This window comes from Perognathus longimembris, chromosome 4, assembly GCF_023159225.1.
Source record: "Perognathus longimembris pacificus isolate PPM17 chromosome 4, ASM2315922v1, whole genome shotgun sequence".
Taxonomy (NCBI): Eukaryota; Metazoa; Chordata; class Mammalia; order Rodentia; family Heteromyidae; genus Perognathus; species Perognathus longimembris.
In genome coordinates, this window is record NC_063164.1 from 46271629 (window position 1) to 46284654 (window position 13026).

Below are 13026 nucleotides of genomic sequence, written 5' to 3' on the forward strand. Positions count from 1 at the left end.
ACTTCCCCAGGGGTTCCTGATGCACCTGAGCAACCAATTGTTACAGAAGTCACCAAAGACTCTGCCTTAGTAACCTGGAACAAGCCACATGATGGAGGAAAGCCCATCACAAACTACATCCTAGAAAAGAGAGAAACTATGTCAAAACGATGGGTTAGAGTTACCAAAGAAGCTATCCATCCATACACAAAATTTAGGGTTCCTGATCTTCTAGAAGGATGCCAGTATGAATTCCGGGTATCTGCAGAAAATGAAATTGGCATTGGAGATCCAAGCCCACCATCTAAACCAGTCTTTGCTAGAGATCCAATTGGTATAGTATTGAAGCATTTATTCCATTTGCATATTATCCATGTTATTTTCAGCTACATCCTAAGTATGGTTTTTTTTCTTTTATAGCTAAACCAAGCCCACCTGTTAATCCTGAAGCAATAGACACAACGTGTAATTCAGTTGATCTCACCTGGCAACCACCACGTCATGATGGTGGGAGTAAGATACTAGGTTATATTGTTGAGTACCAGAAAGTTGGAGATGAAGACTGGAGAAAAGCCAACCACACCCCTGAGTCATGCCCTGAAACTAAATACAAGGTCACTGGTCTTCGGGATGGTCAAACCTATAAGTTCCGAGTAATGGCAGTCAATGAAGCTGGTGAATCAGATCCAGCTCATGTTCCAGAGCCAGTCTTAGTAAAAGACCGACTTGGTGAGTAAAGGTTTCCATCTGCATTTTCAAGGTTGTATGATGGCTGTATGCACTTAAGTGTAATGCACATTAAACTTCAAACCTGAATGCACTATTCTCTTCATTCTAGAAGCCCCTGAGTTGATCCTTGATGCTAACATGGCTAGAGAACAACACATTAAAGTTGGTGATACTCTAAGACTTAGTGCCGTCATCAAAGGAGTGCCATTCCCAAAAGTAACCTGGAAAAAAGAAGACAGAGAGGCTCCAATTAAAGCACGAATTGATGTTACTCCAGTTGGTAGCAAGCTTGAAATTCATAATGCTGCCCATGAAGATGGTGGAATTTATTCCTTAACAGTGGAGAATCCAGCTGGCTCAAAAACTGTCTCAGTGAAAGTACTTGTGTTAGGTAAGAATTTTAAAATGTATGTCATTGCAGTAAATTATAATGCTTGTTTTCTTCTAATCTGTATTAAACTATGTATATAACTATTTAATACTTTTCAGATAAACCTGGGCCCCCAAGAGATCTGGAAGTCAGTGAAATTAGGAAAGATTCTTGTTACCTTACTTGGAAGGAGCCACTGGATGATGGTGGTTCTGTTGTGACAAATTATGTGGTTGAGAGGAAAGATGTTGCTAGTGCCCAGTGGTCACCTCTTTCCACTACATCAAAGAAGAAGAGTCACATGGCCAAACACCTTACTGAAGGCAATCAGTATCTCTTCCGAGTAGCAGCTGAGAACCAATATGGACGGGGTCCTTTTGTTGAAACACCTAAACCCATCAAGGCTCTGGATCCTCTCCGTGAGTTGCTTTCCTTGGATAGTAAAGAATGATTTGAATATTTTGGCTGAATATTACTTATTCATTATAACTTTTTTTGAAGATCCCCCAGGGCCACCCAAGGATTTACACCATGTAGATGTTGACAAGACTGAAGTCTCCCTGGTTTGGAATAAGCCAGATCGTGATGGTGGCTCCCCAATCACTGGATATTTGGTGGAATACCAAGAAGAAGGTGCCAAGGACTGGACTAAGTTCAAGACTGTGAAAAATTTGGAATGTGTGGTTACAGGACTACAACAAGGAAAGACCTATAGATTCCGTGTAAAAGCTGAAAATATTGTGGGTCTTGGTCTCCCTGACACAACTATCCCAATAGAATGTCAAGAAAAATTAGGTAATTTTTTGAACTGACATTATTACATTCTATCTTCTTTTAAGCTATTCCTATTTTGAAAACATAAAGATCTAATTTGCTCCTATTTGCTTTGCAGTGCCTCCCTCTGTGGAACTGGATGTGAAGTTAATTGAAGGGCTGGTAGTAAAAGCTGGAACTACAGTCAGATTTCCTGCTATCATTAGAGGTGTACCTGTGCCATCTGTAAAGTGGACAACCGATGGGAGTGAGATCAAAACAGATGACCACTACACAGTTGAAACTGATAACTTCTCTTCAGTACTAAGCATTAAGAACTGCTTAAGGAAAGACACTGGAGAATACCAAATCACAGTTTCCAATGCAGCTGGTAGCAAAACAGTGCCTGTACATCTTACTGTGCTTGATGTTCCTGGCCCACCAACAGGTCCTATTAATATTCTGGATGTTACACCTGAGTACATGACTATCTCGTGGCAGCCACCTAAGGATGATGGAGGAAGTCCTGTGATAAATTACATTGTTGAGAAGAAAGATACACGGAAAGACACATGGGGTGTGGTTTCTTCCGGAAGTAGTAAGCTGAAACTGAAAGTCCCACATCTGCAAAAGGGCTGTGAATACATTTTCCGAGTCAGAGCAGAGAATAAGATGGGTGTTGGCCCTCCCCTTGACTCTATACCTACTGTTGCTAAGCATAAGTTTAATCCTCCATCTCCTCCTGGTAAACCAGTGGTTACTGACATTACTGAAAATGCTGCGACAGTGTCTTGGACCCTGCCGAAGTCTGATGGTGGCAGTCCAATAACTGGTTACTATGTGGAACGTCGAGAAATAACTGGCAAATGGGTGAGGGTTAACAAAACACCTATTGCTGACTTGAAATTCAGAGTGACTGGACTCTATGACGGCAACACATATGAGTTTAGGGTTTTTGCTGAAAACCTTGCAGGACTAAGCAATCCATCTCCAAGTTCTGACCCAATAAAAGCTTGCCGACCTATCAAACCACCAGGGCCACCCATTAATCCTAAACTGAAAGACAAGAGCAAAGAATCAGCTGACTTGGTGTGGACAAAGCCTCTCAGTGATGGTGGGAGCCCCATTCTTGGATATGTAGTTGAATGTCAGAAACCTGGCACAGCACAATGGAACAGGATCAATAAGGATGAACTCATTAGGCAGTGTGCTTTTAGAGTACCTGGGCTTATTGAAGGAAATGAGTACAGATTCCGCATAAAGGCAGCCAATATTGTGGGTGAGGGAGAACCAAGAGAACTAGCAGAATCTGTGATTGCAAAAGATATCCTTCATCCTCCAGAAGTAGAACTTGATGTTACTTGTCGTGACGTTATTACTGTTAGAGTGGGCCAAACTATCCGCATTCTTGCTCGAGTCAAAGGCAGACCTGAACCAGATATAACTTGGTCTAAGGAAGGCAAGGTATTGGTCCGAGATAAACGGGTTGACTTAATTCATGATCTACCTCGTGTCGAGTTACAAATTAAAGAGGCTGTTAGAGCTGATCATGGCAAGTATATCATCTCAGCTAAGAATAGCAGTGGACATGCCCAAGGTTCCGCTATTGTTAATGTCCTAGACAGACCTGGGCCTTGCCAGAATTTGAAGGTTACCAATGTAACAAAAGAGAACTGTACAGTTTCTTGGGAAAATCCACTAGATAATGGTGGCTCTGAGATAACAAATTTCATAGTAGAATATCGTAAGCCAAACCAGAAGGGCTGGTCAATTGTTGCTTCAGATGTCACTAAGAGAATGGTTAAGGCCAACCTTTTAGCCAACAATGAGTACTATTTCCGAGTTTGTGCTGAGAATAAAGTAGGTGTTGGGCCAACCATTGAAACCAAAACTCCAATTCTGGCTATTAACCCCATTGACAGACCAGGTGAACCTGAAAACCTTCATATTGCAGACAAAGGCAAGACGTTTGTCTATCTAAAGTGGAGGCGGCCTGATTATGATGGTGGCAGCCCTAATCTATCATATCATGTTGAGAGGAGGCTTAAAGGCTCTGCTGACTGGGAAAGAGTGCATAAAGGAAGCATAAAGGAAACCCACTATATGGTTGACAAATGTGTTGAAAATCAGATTTATGAGTTCAGAGTACAAACAAAGAATGAGGGAGGAGAAAGTGATTGGGTAAGGACAGAGGAAGTGGTTGTGAAGGAAGACTTACAGAAACCTGTACTTGATCTAAAATTAAGTGGGGTGCTAACTGTCAAAGCAGGGGACACCATTAGACTTGAGGCAGGTGTTAGAGGCAAACCCTTTCCAGAAGTTGCATGGACCAAGGACAGAGATGCTACAGATCTGACAAGATCACCAAGGGTCAAGATTGATACCAGTGCTGATACATCCAAATTCACTCTCACTAAAGCAAAGCGAAGTGATGGTGGGAAATACGTAATCACAGCAACTAATACAGCTGGCAGTTTTGTGGCCTATGCCACTGTCAATGTTTTAGATAAACCTGGTCCTGTAAGAAATCTGAAAATCACTGATGTGAACAGTGATAGATGTACTATTCGCTGGGATCCACCAGAAGATGATGGTGGCTGTGAAATCCAAAATTATATCCTAGAAAAATGTGAAAGCAAGCGTATGGTTTGGTCCACCTATTCTGCTAATGTCTTGACACCCAGTGCTACAGTAACTCGTCTCATAGAAGGAAATGAATATATTTTCAGAGTCCGTGCAGAAAATAAAATAGGTACAGGGCCTCCAACAGAAAGCAAACCAGTCATAGCAAAAACCAAATATGACAGACCTGGTCGCCCCGATCCTCCAGAGGTCACTAAAGTTAGTAAAGAAGAAATGACTGTGGTTTGGAATGCACCTGAATATGATGGTGGGAAGTCTATCACAGGATACTATTTGGAGAAAAAGGAAAAACATGCAGTAAGATGGGTGCCTGTTAACAAGAGTGCAATCCCTGAGAGACGTCTCAAAGTACAGAATCTCCTCCCAGGACATGAATACCAGTTCCGTGTCAAGGCAGAAAATGAAATTGGAATTGGAGAGCCAAGCTTACCATCAAGACCAGTGGTGGCGAAAGACCCCATAGGTAGGACATCCTTGCCTTTTTGTGATATTATATTAATTCTCTCAAGCATAGAAGTTTTAGATATTTTAGTCATTATATCTCTTCAAAGACCTTTTGCCAAATCATCACAAACATGCAACAAAGTATAGATTTGAATTTGTTTGAAGAAAAATGAAACCTTAGTCATGGAAAAAGTGAATGACCTATCTTTGATTAATCAAGGGTCAAGCACACAACATTAAGTATGATCATATCACTAGAGGGAGTCAATAATGTCTACATTTATTTTTGTATGTTTTCAGAACCACCTGGTCCACCTACCAATTTGAAAGTGGTTGATACAACTAAAAGTTCCATCACCCTCGCGTGGGGAAAACCAGTCTATGATGGTGGTGCACCAATAATTGGATATGTTGTGGAAATGAGACCAAAAATAGCAGATGCATCACCTGACGAAGGCTGGAAAAGATGTAATGCTGCAGCACAACTTGTTCGCATGGAATTCACAGTGACCAGCTTGGACGAAAACCAGGAATATGAGTTCAGGGTGTGTGCCCAAAACCAAGTTGGCATTGGGCGCCCTGCAGAACTAAAGGAGGCTATCAAACCTAAAGAAATCCTTGGTGAGGCTCTCCTTTTGTGCTTGATTTGTTCCCATTTCAATTATCCTATGATTTCTCCATGTTATAAATGTCAACTAATGACCTTAATAACATTTCTAGAACCTCCGGAGATTGACTTGGATGCCAGCATGAGAAAACTGGTCATTGTGAGAGCAGGATGCCCTATTCGACTATTTGCAATAGTGAGAGGGCGACCAGCCCCCAAAGTCACTTGGCGAAAAGTGGGTATTGATAATGTCGTCAGAAAAGGACAAGTGGATCTGGTTGATACTATGGCCTTCCTTGTCATCCCCAATTCTACCAGGGATGACTCAGGAAAATACTCCTTGACCCTTGTGAACCCAGCAGGAGAAAAGGCTGTATTCGTGAACGTCAGAGTGTTAGGTGAGTAACTTGAAAGCTTCTCACTTTTCCTATAAAAACAAATTTGTTATTATGGATGCTAATGAGACATGTGCATCTGATTCTGTGGTTCTTTACAGATACTCCCGGACCCGTATCAAATTTACAAGTTTCTGATGTCACTAAAACATCTTGCCATGTGTCCTGGGCCCCTCCTGAAAATGATGGTGGAAGCCAAGTGACACATTACATTGTGGAGAAACGGGAGGCCGAGAGAAAGACATGGTCCACCGTTACCCCAGAAGTTAAGAAAACAAGCTTCAATGTAACCAATCTTGTTCCTGGGAATGAGTATTTCTTCAGAGTAACTGCTGTCAATGAGTATGGCCCTGGAGTCCCAACAGACATACCCAAACCAGTGCTTGCATCAGATCCTCTAAGTACGTAATCCCCCTTCCTCCTCTTATTTTCAGTCCGCTACTTTAGCATGGCCCAGACACCCAGCATAATTGTAATCTACTACTGGAAAGGACTGACATTGTAGTGGAGGCCCTAATACATGCCTTTCCCTGTCCTGAAAGTCACTTCAATCTACCTCATCATAAGCTTTTTACTTTCAGTGTCTTAAACTACAGAATTCCTACCCTTTGAGGCAAATGCATACTAAATCTCTTTATAAACTAACAGAAAACAGGTGAGTCAATAATTTTCTAAATTGTATTTTCTTTCTAGGTGAGCCAGATCCCCCAAGAAAACTAGAAGTAACTGAAATGACAAAGAACAGTGCTACCTTAGCCTGGCTACCTCCTCTGCGTGATGGAGGTGCTAAAATCGATGGCTATATCATTAGCTACAGAGAAGAAGATCAGCCTGCAGATCGCTGGACAGAGTACTCAGTGGTAAAAGATCTCAGCCTTGTTGTTACCGGCTTAAAGGAAGGAAAGAAATATAAATTTAGAGTAGCTGCCAGAAATTCTGTTGGTGTCAGCTTGCCAAGAGAAGCCGAAGGAGTATATGAAGCAAAAGAACAACTGTGTAAGTAATCAAGGCTTCATTCATATAATTTTACTCTGAGAAATCTAGCTCTAGAAATACTTGGCAACCAGTAGAGAACAGTGACTTTTTTGCAGCACATTTGGTTCCACAATATTTTGTATATGCACCCAGACGTATAAGACTAAAAGAAGTTTCTTAAAATAATACCTATCCTTAAATACGCTGCACCTGATTACCTTCTCTTCAATTAAAATTTCCTTTAAAATGTAGGCAGTGATACAAATATTAATTTAAACCCACCCATAGGTTACAACCCACAATAGAAAAATACTAGATTAGTTCCCCACCACAGAAAATGTAATTCCAACCCTAATCAATGTGTTTCCATTTTCCTTTTAGTGCCACCAAAGATCCTTATGCCAGAACAAATTACTATTAAAGCTGGAAAGAAACTCCGAATTGAAGCCCACGTGTATGGAAAGCCCAACCCCATCTGTAAATGGAAAAAGGGAGAGGATGAAGTTGTTACATCCAGCCACTTGGCAGTACACAAAGCTGACAATTCTTCCATTCTGATCATAAAAGATGTTACTAGGAAAGACAGTGGTTACTATAGCCTCACCGCAGAGAACAGCTCCGGAACAGACACTCAGAAAATCAAAGTGATAGTCATGGGTAGGTTAAGTTTGACACAAATGACCACTGAAATATGAAGATGAGAAATGTATTTTCCTACTAAACCTCTGTTCTTACTGTCCTTTCTTCTTGGTTCATATAGATGCTCCTGGGCCCCCTCAGCCTCCATTTGACATTTCTGATATAGATGCCGATGCTTGCTCCCTGTCTTGGCACATTCCTCTGGAAGATGGAGGCAGTAACATCACCAATTACATAGTAGAGAAGTGTGATGTAAGCAGAGGAGACTGGGTCACAGCTCTTGCTTCAGTCACAAAAACTTCCTGCAGAGTAGGAAAACTGATCCCAGGCCAGGAGTATATCTTCCGGGTCCGTGCTGAAAATCGATTTGGCATTTCAGAGCCTCTCACATCTCCAAAGATGCTTGCTAAGTTCCCATTTGGTATGTGTGTCTTGGGAAACAAAAACACATTTTTTTCCTTCCTAAGTTGTTGCTTAAAGTACTGACATTTCTCTTATCTTCATCTCCAGGTGTTCCTAGTGAGCCAAAGAATGCACGAGTCACTAAGGTCAATAAAGACTGCATATTTGTTGCATGGGACAGACCAGACAGTGATGGAGGGAGCCCCATTACTGGTTACCTGATTGAGCGCAAAGAAAGAAACAGTTTGCTGTGGGTGAAAGCAAATGATACTGTTGTCCGGTCAACTGAATATCCTTGTGCTGGCCTTGTAGAAGGTCTTGAGTATTCTTTCAGAATCTATGCCCTAAACAAAGCTGGATCAAGCCCACCCAGCAAACCGACAGACTATGTAACTGCAAGAATGCCAGTTGGTGAGTAGTTGTTTTTAGAATAATAGATGCACTTTAAATCTTGGGGCCTCTGAAGATTCCCAGGAAGATGTACTACATGTAATGAAGATGTAGTGCATCTTCCTGGTGTACTATATGTAATTCTCTAGTCAGAAAATCAAGCACAAAGATGATTAGTAAAACAAGATGACTATCATCCTATTGATTGTTACTTGGAGGCAGGAGGGGTGATGTTAGGAACTTCAAACTTCTGCTATGGAGATCAATTCTGAGACTATTTATTTTGGTTTTAGATCCCCCTGGGAAACCTGAAGTTATTGATGTTACCAAGAACTCTGCATCCCTCATTTGGGCCCGTCCTAAGCATGATGGAGGCAGCAAAATCATTGGCTATTTTGTAGAGGCTTGCAAACTTCCAGGTGATAAGTGGGTGCGATGCAATAGTACACCTCACCAGATTCCCCAGGAGGAGTACACAGCTACTGGCTTAGGAGAGAATGCTCAGTATCAATTCAGAGCAATTGCCAAGACTGCTGTGAACATTAGCCAGCCTTCTGAACCTTCTGATCCAGTGACTATCCTTGCAGAAAATGGTAAGCTTCTGTTGAGTGTTATAGTGTTAAGACATATGGCATTCATGATGGCCATCTCTCCTAACTAAAAAAAATCTAAAAGGGTATTTAAATGATGAGTACCTTATGTACAAATTGTAATTAAGGAGAGTCTCAACACACTGAACTAAAAAGCAGGATAGCAAACTATTAAGACTATATACACTCACATAATGATGATTTTTAAAAAGCTAAAGGTTAAATTTTAGGAATTAATACAATTGTGGGAATTTTTAAAACAGTATCTTTAGGATTGTTCAATTTTTACATCAAATTTGTTACTTTTATAATGAGTACATTACTTTAAAAATTCTGTTCTTGATGATTATAAGAAGGTTGAGCAGGGAAATTAACAAGGAAAAGATGTCAGGGAAAGGGTTAAAAGTCTCAGGAGGAATACATTTTGTGCAGAGAGCAGTGACTATAGTTAAAATTATGTCAAAAGTGTCATATGGTTATCTCTTAAAATTGCTAAGCGTATATTTTAAATGGTCTATCCATAAAAAATGCTGAGTAGGTGAAGTGGTGAATATGTTAGACTGAAGACTCCATTATTATAAATAAAAGATTACATTGTACTCTAAAACTTACACACTTGCATATTAAAAGTAAATAAGAATCACATTCTTGTAAGAGACAAAATGTATAAGTTTCTTGCTATTATTAACATTTATATTTATTTGTTATATAAATTTGTTATATAAATTACTTGTGTTTTGTGTGTTCTTGTTTTATGCTTATTGAGTCCTTTTATCTTATTACTTTCCAGTTCCTCCCAGGATAGAGTTAAGTGTGGATATGAAATCTTTGCTTACTGTGAAAGCTGGAACTAATGTATGCTTGGATGCTACCGTCTTTGGTAAACCAATGCCAACAGTTTCTTGGAAGAAAGATGGTACACCTATAAAACCAGCAGAAGGCATAAAGATGGCCATGAAGCGGAACCTGTGCACCTTAGAGCTATTCAGTGTGAACCGAAAGGACTCAGGAGACTATACCATTACTGCTGAAAATTCAAGTGGTTCCAAATCAGCCACCATTAAGCTTAAAGTATTAGGTAATTTAATCAACTCGTTAACATTTTACCTAGTTAACAGGATATAAATAAAACCTACAACATAATATATATTCTAATGTGTATTTCCTAAACACAGAATTAATCTTATCAGAGACCAACAGTGTTTCTGAGCTGAGAAGAATATTAAAGATCATATATTCTGGTTAGCTAGTCAGGAAACTAAGATACTGAAAAAATTATGTTCAAGATCATACAGGAAATTAATAATATAGATAATGTGCCCAGCCCTCTCAACTTTTCTACTCTGTGCTCATTCCCCTGTTATTGAAAGACTTCACTTTTCTTCTGTATTCTTTCAGATAAACCAGGTCCTCCAGCATCTGTTAAAATCAATAAAATGTATGCAGATCGTGCAATGCTTTCTTGGGAACCTCCTCTTGAAGATGGAGGCTCAGAAATCACCAACTATATCGTTGACAAACGTGAAACAAGCAGGCCTAACTGGGCTCAAGTCTCTGCTACTGTGCCCATCACCAGCTGCACTGTGGAGAAGCTTATAGAGGGGCATGAGTACCAGTTCCGTATCTGTGCTGAAAACAAATATGGAGTGGGCGATCCCATCTTCACCGAACCGGCAATTGCTAAAAACCCATATGGTAGGAACATTTTTCTATAGCTTTTACTTTTCCTCCCTCTACCTTTGAGCTTGGGAACTTACCTTTTCAATCGATCTCTGCAGACCCACCTGGACGTTGTGATCCTCCTGTTATTAGCAACGTAACCAAAGACCACATGACAGTCAGCTGGAAACCCCCAGCGGATGACGGTGGCTCACCTATCACTGGATATTTGGTTGAAAAGCGGGAGACTCAGGCACTTAACTGGACTAAGGTCAACAGAAAACCAGTTATAGAAAGAACAATAAAAGCAACGGGTCTCCAAGAAGGCACTGAATATGAGTTCCGAGTTACAGCCATCAACAAAGCTGGACCAGGCAAACCCAGTGATTCATCCAAAGCTGTTTATGCTCAGGATCCTCTGTGTAAGTTTTTGTGGAAGAGTTCCATCCTGTGTGTTTCAATCAGCATTAGCAAGGATTTTTGTTTTAATTAAAACTGTCTCTTAATGTTATTTATTCTCAGATCCTCCTGGCCCACCAGCTTTCCCTAAAGTATATGATACAACCCATAGCTCCGTGAGTTTATCTTGGGGCAAGCCAGCTTTTGATGGTGGTAGCCCTATTATTGGTTATCTTGTTGAAGTAAAACGAGCTGACTCTGATCACTGGGTGAGGTGCAATTTACCAGAGAAGCTACAGAAAACTCGCTTCGAGGTTACTGGCCTGATGGAAAATACAGAATATCAATTCCGAGTCTATGCTGTGAATAAAATTGGATACAGTGACCCCAGTGATGTGCCAGATAAACACTGTCCCAAAGATATCTTAAGTAAGTATTAGCAAGAGAAGTAGGACTTTTCTCCTCAGTCATAGTCTAAGAGAGAGAATAAAACTCCATTATGGATATGTGCTCATGTACAAGCTGTGGAAGTTGTTGCTCCTGGAATCCATTTTAGGAGAGCTGGGTTGGTATGTCATGATATAACAGTGATCTGCGGGTTTCAGAAGCATCTCATATACACATAAACTTTCATGTCTTCAGAAGATTATGGAATGCAGTAACTTTATCCTGAGAATAAAGAGGGTTTTTTGATTGAACTACGTAGTGAACATATTCATCATTCTGGATTTTATTTACTCTTACAATTTGCACTTTTAGTCCATAATTCTGTAACTGACAGGTTCTCCATCTTAAGTTCCCTTTCCCCTATTTCTTTATTTCGTACGTTTCCATAAACATTCTCCACTTAAACATTAAAAATTCCTTGACATTATGTTTTAGCTACTGTTACTTTTCTTCCTACACTGGAAGAGAGAAAAACCAATCACTTACATTACATACATATATGTGGAGTTTGAATGTATATAGGGTTCATGAGAAAAAGAGGTATGCATCTTTCAATGAATACATGGTTGAGCCTAAAACTCACTAGGAAATGGGAAGATCAGTATTGGTATAGAGTCTTGAATTAATTTTGAGGGCTATGTTTAGAATTTTTTTTCTTTATTGTCAAAGTGAAGTACAGAGGGGTTACAGTTTCATATGTAAAGCACTGCCTTACATATGAAACTGTTCAGAATTTTTTTAAGAACTATTAATAGGCTTTAAAAGGAAATATATTTTAGAATTGATAAGGCTAGTCCTTAGAAATACATTTGAGCATTACATTTTTTTTGGTCTAACTTTCTTTATCCCCCAATTAAACAGTTCCACCTGAAGGAGAACTTGATGCTGAATTAAGGAAAACACTTATACTACGCGCTGGTGTTACAATGAGACTGTATGTTCCAGTCAAAGGACGCCCACCTCCAAAGATTACTTGGTCCAAACCAAATGTTAACTTAAGAGAAAGAATTGGACTGGACATAAAGTCAACTGACTTTGACACTTTCTTGCGCTGTGAAAATGTGAACAAATATGATGCAGGAAAATATATCTTAACCCTGGAAAACAGCTGTGGTAAAAAGGAATATACCATTGTAGTAAAAGTACTTGGTAAGTCTACTTGAAACAAAGAACAATATGAGTTTACACTAATCACTTATGTATTTTTCACATGCTCATTCCTTATTTGCTCACAAATTATCTAGATACTCCTGGGCCACCTGTCAATGTGACTGTCAAGGAAATATCCAAAGACTCTGCTTATGTCACCTGGGATCCTCCCATAATTGATGGTGGAAGTCCCATCATTAACTATGTGGTAGAAAAACGTGATGCAGAGAGGAAGTCCTGGTCTACAGTGACAACTGAGTGCTCAAAAACAAGCTTCAGAATATCTAACTTGGAAGAAGGGAAATCCTACTTCTTCAGAGTGTTTGCTGAAAATGAATATGGAATCGGTGATCCAGGTGAAACACGTGATGCTGTCAAGGCTTCTGGTGAGCATTACCTACCACCCCATCATGTGAAGGGACACCCCTACCATAGTCACCTGGGACTTGGACTTAT

The 13026-nt window shown here is 40.1% G+C and overlaps 1 protein-coding gene across 1 annotated transcript in view; it reads left to right on the plus strand.

Moving 5' to 3' along the window:
- The window catches only part of Ttn (titin), a 285277-nt gene that overhangs the window by 216902 nt on the left and 55349 nt on the right, over nucleotides 1-13026 (plus strand). Inside the window, 20 exon segments of the mRNA XM_048345167.1 lie at nucleotides 11-313; nucleotides 400-708; nucleotides 818-1099; nucleotides 1198-1497; nucleotides 1580-1873; nucleotides 1971-4937; nucleotides 5219-5539; nucleotides 5639-5923; nucleotides 6022-6321; nucleotides 6614-6916; nucleotides 7277-7552; nucleotides 7656-7955; nucleotides 8045-8347; nucleotides 8620-8919; nucleotides 9707-9994; nucleotides 10315-10611; nucleotides 10695-10997; nucleotides 11098-11403; nucleotides 12283-12570; nucleotides 12666-12956. Of these exon segments, the coding sequence (XP_048201124.1) occupies nucleotides 11-313; nucleotides 400-708; nucleotides 818-1099; nucleotides 1198-1497; nucleotides 1580-1873; nucleotides 1971-4937; nucleotides 5219-5539; nucleotides 5639-5923; nucleotides 6022-6321; nucleotides 6614-6916; nucleotides 7277-7552; nucleotides 7656-7955; nucleotides 8045-8347; nucleotides 8620-8919; nucleotides 9707-9994; nucleotides 10315-10611; nucleotides 10695-10997; nucleotides 11098-11403; nucleotides 12283-12570; nucleotides 12666-12956 (8616 nt within the window).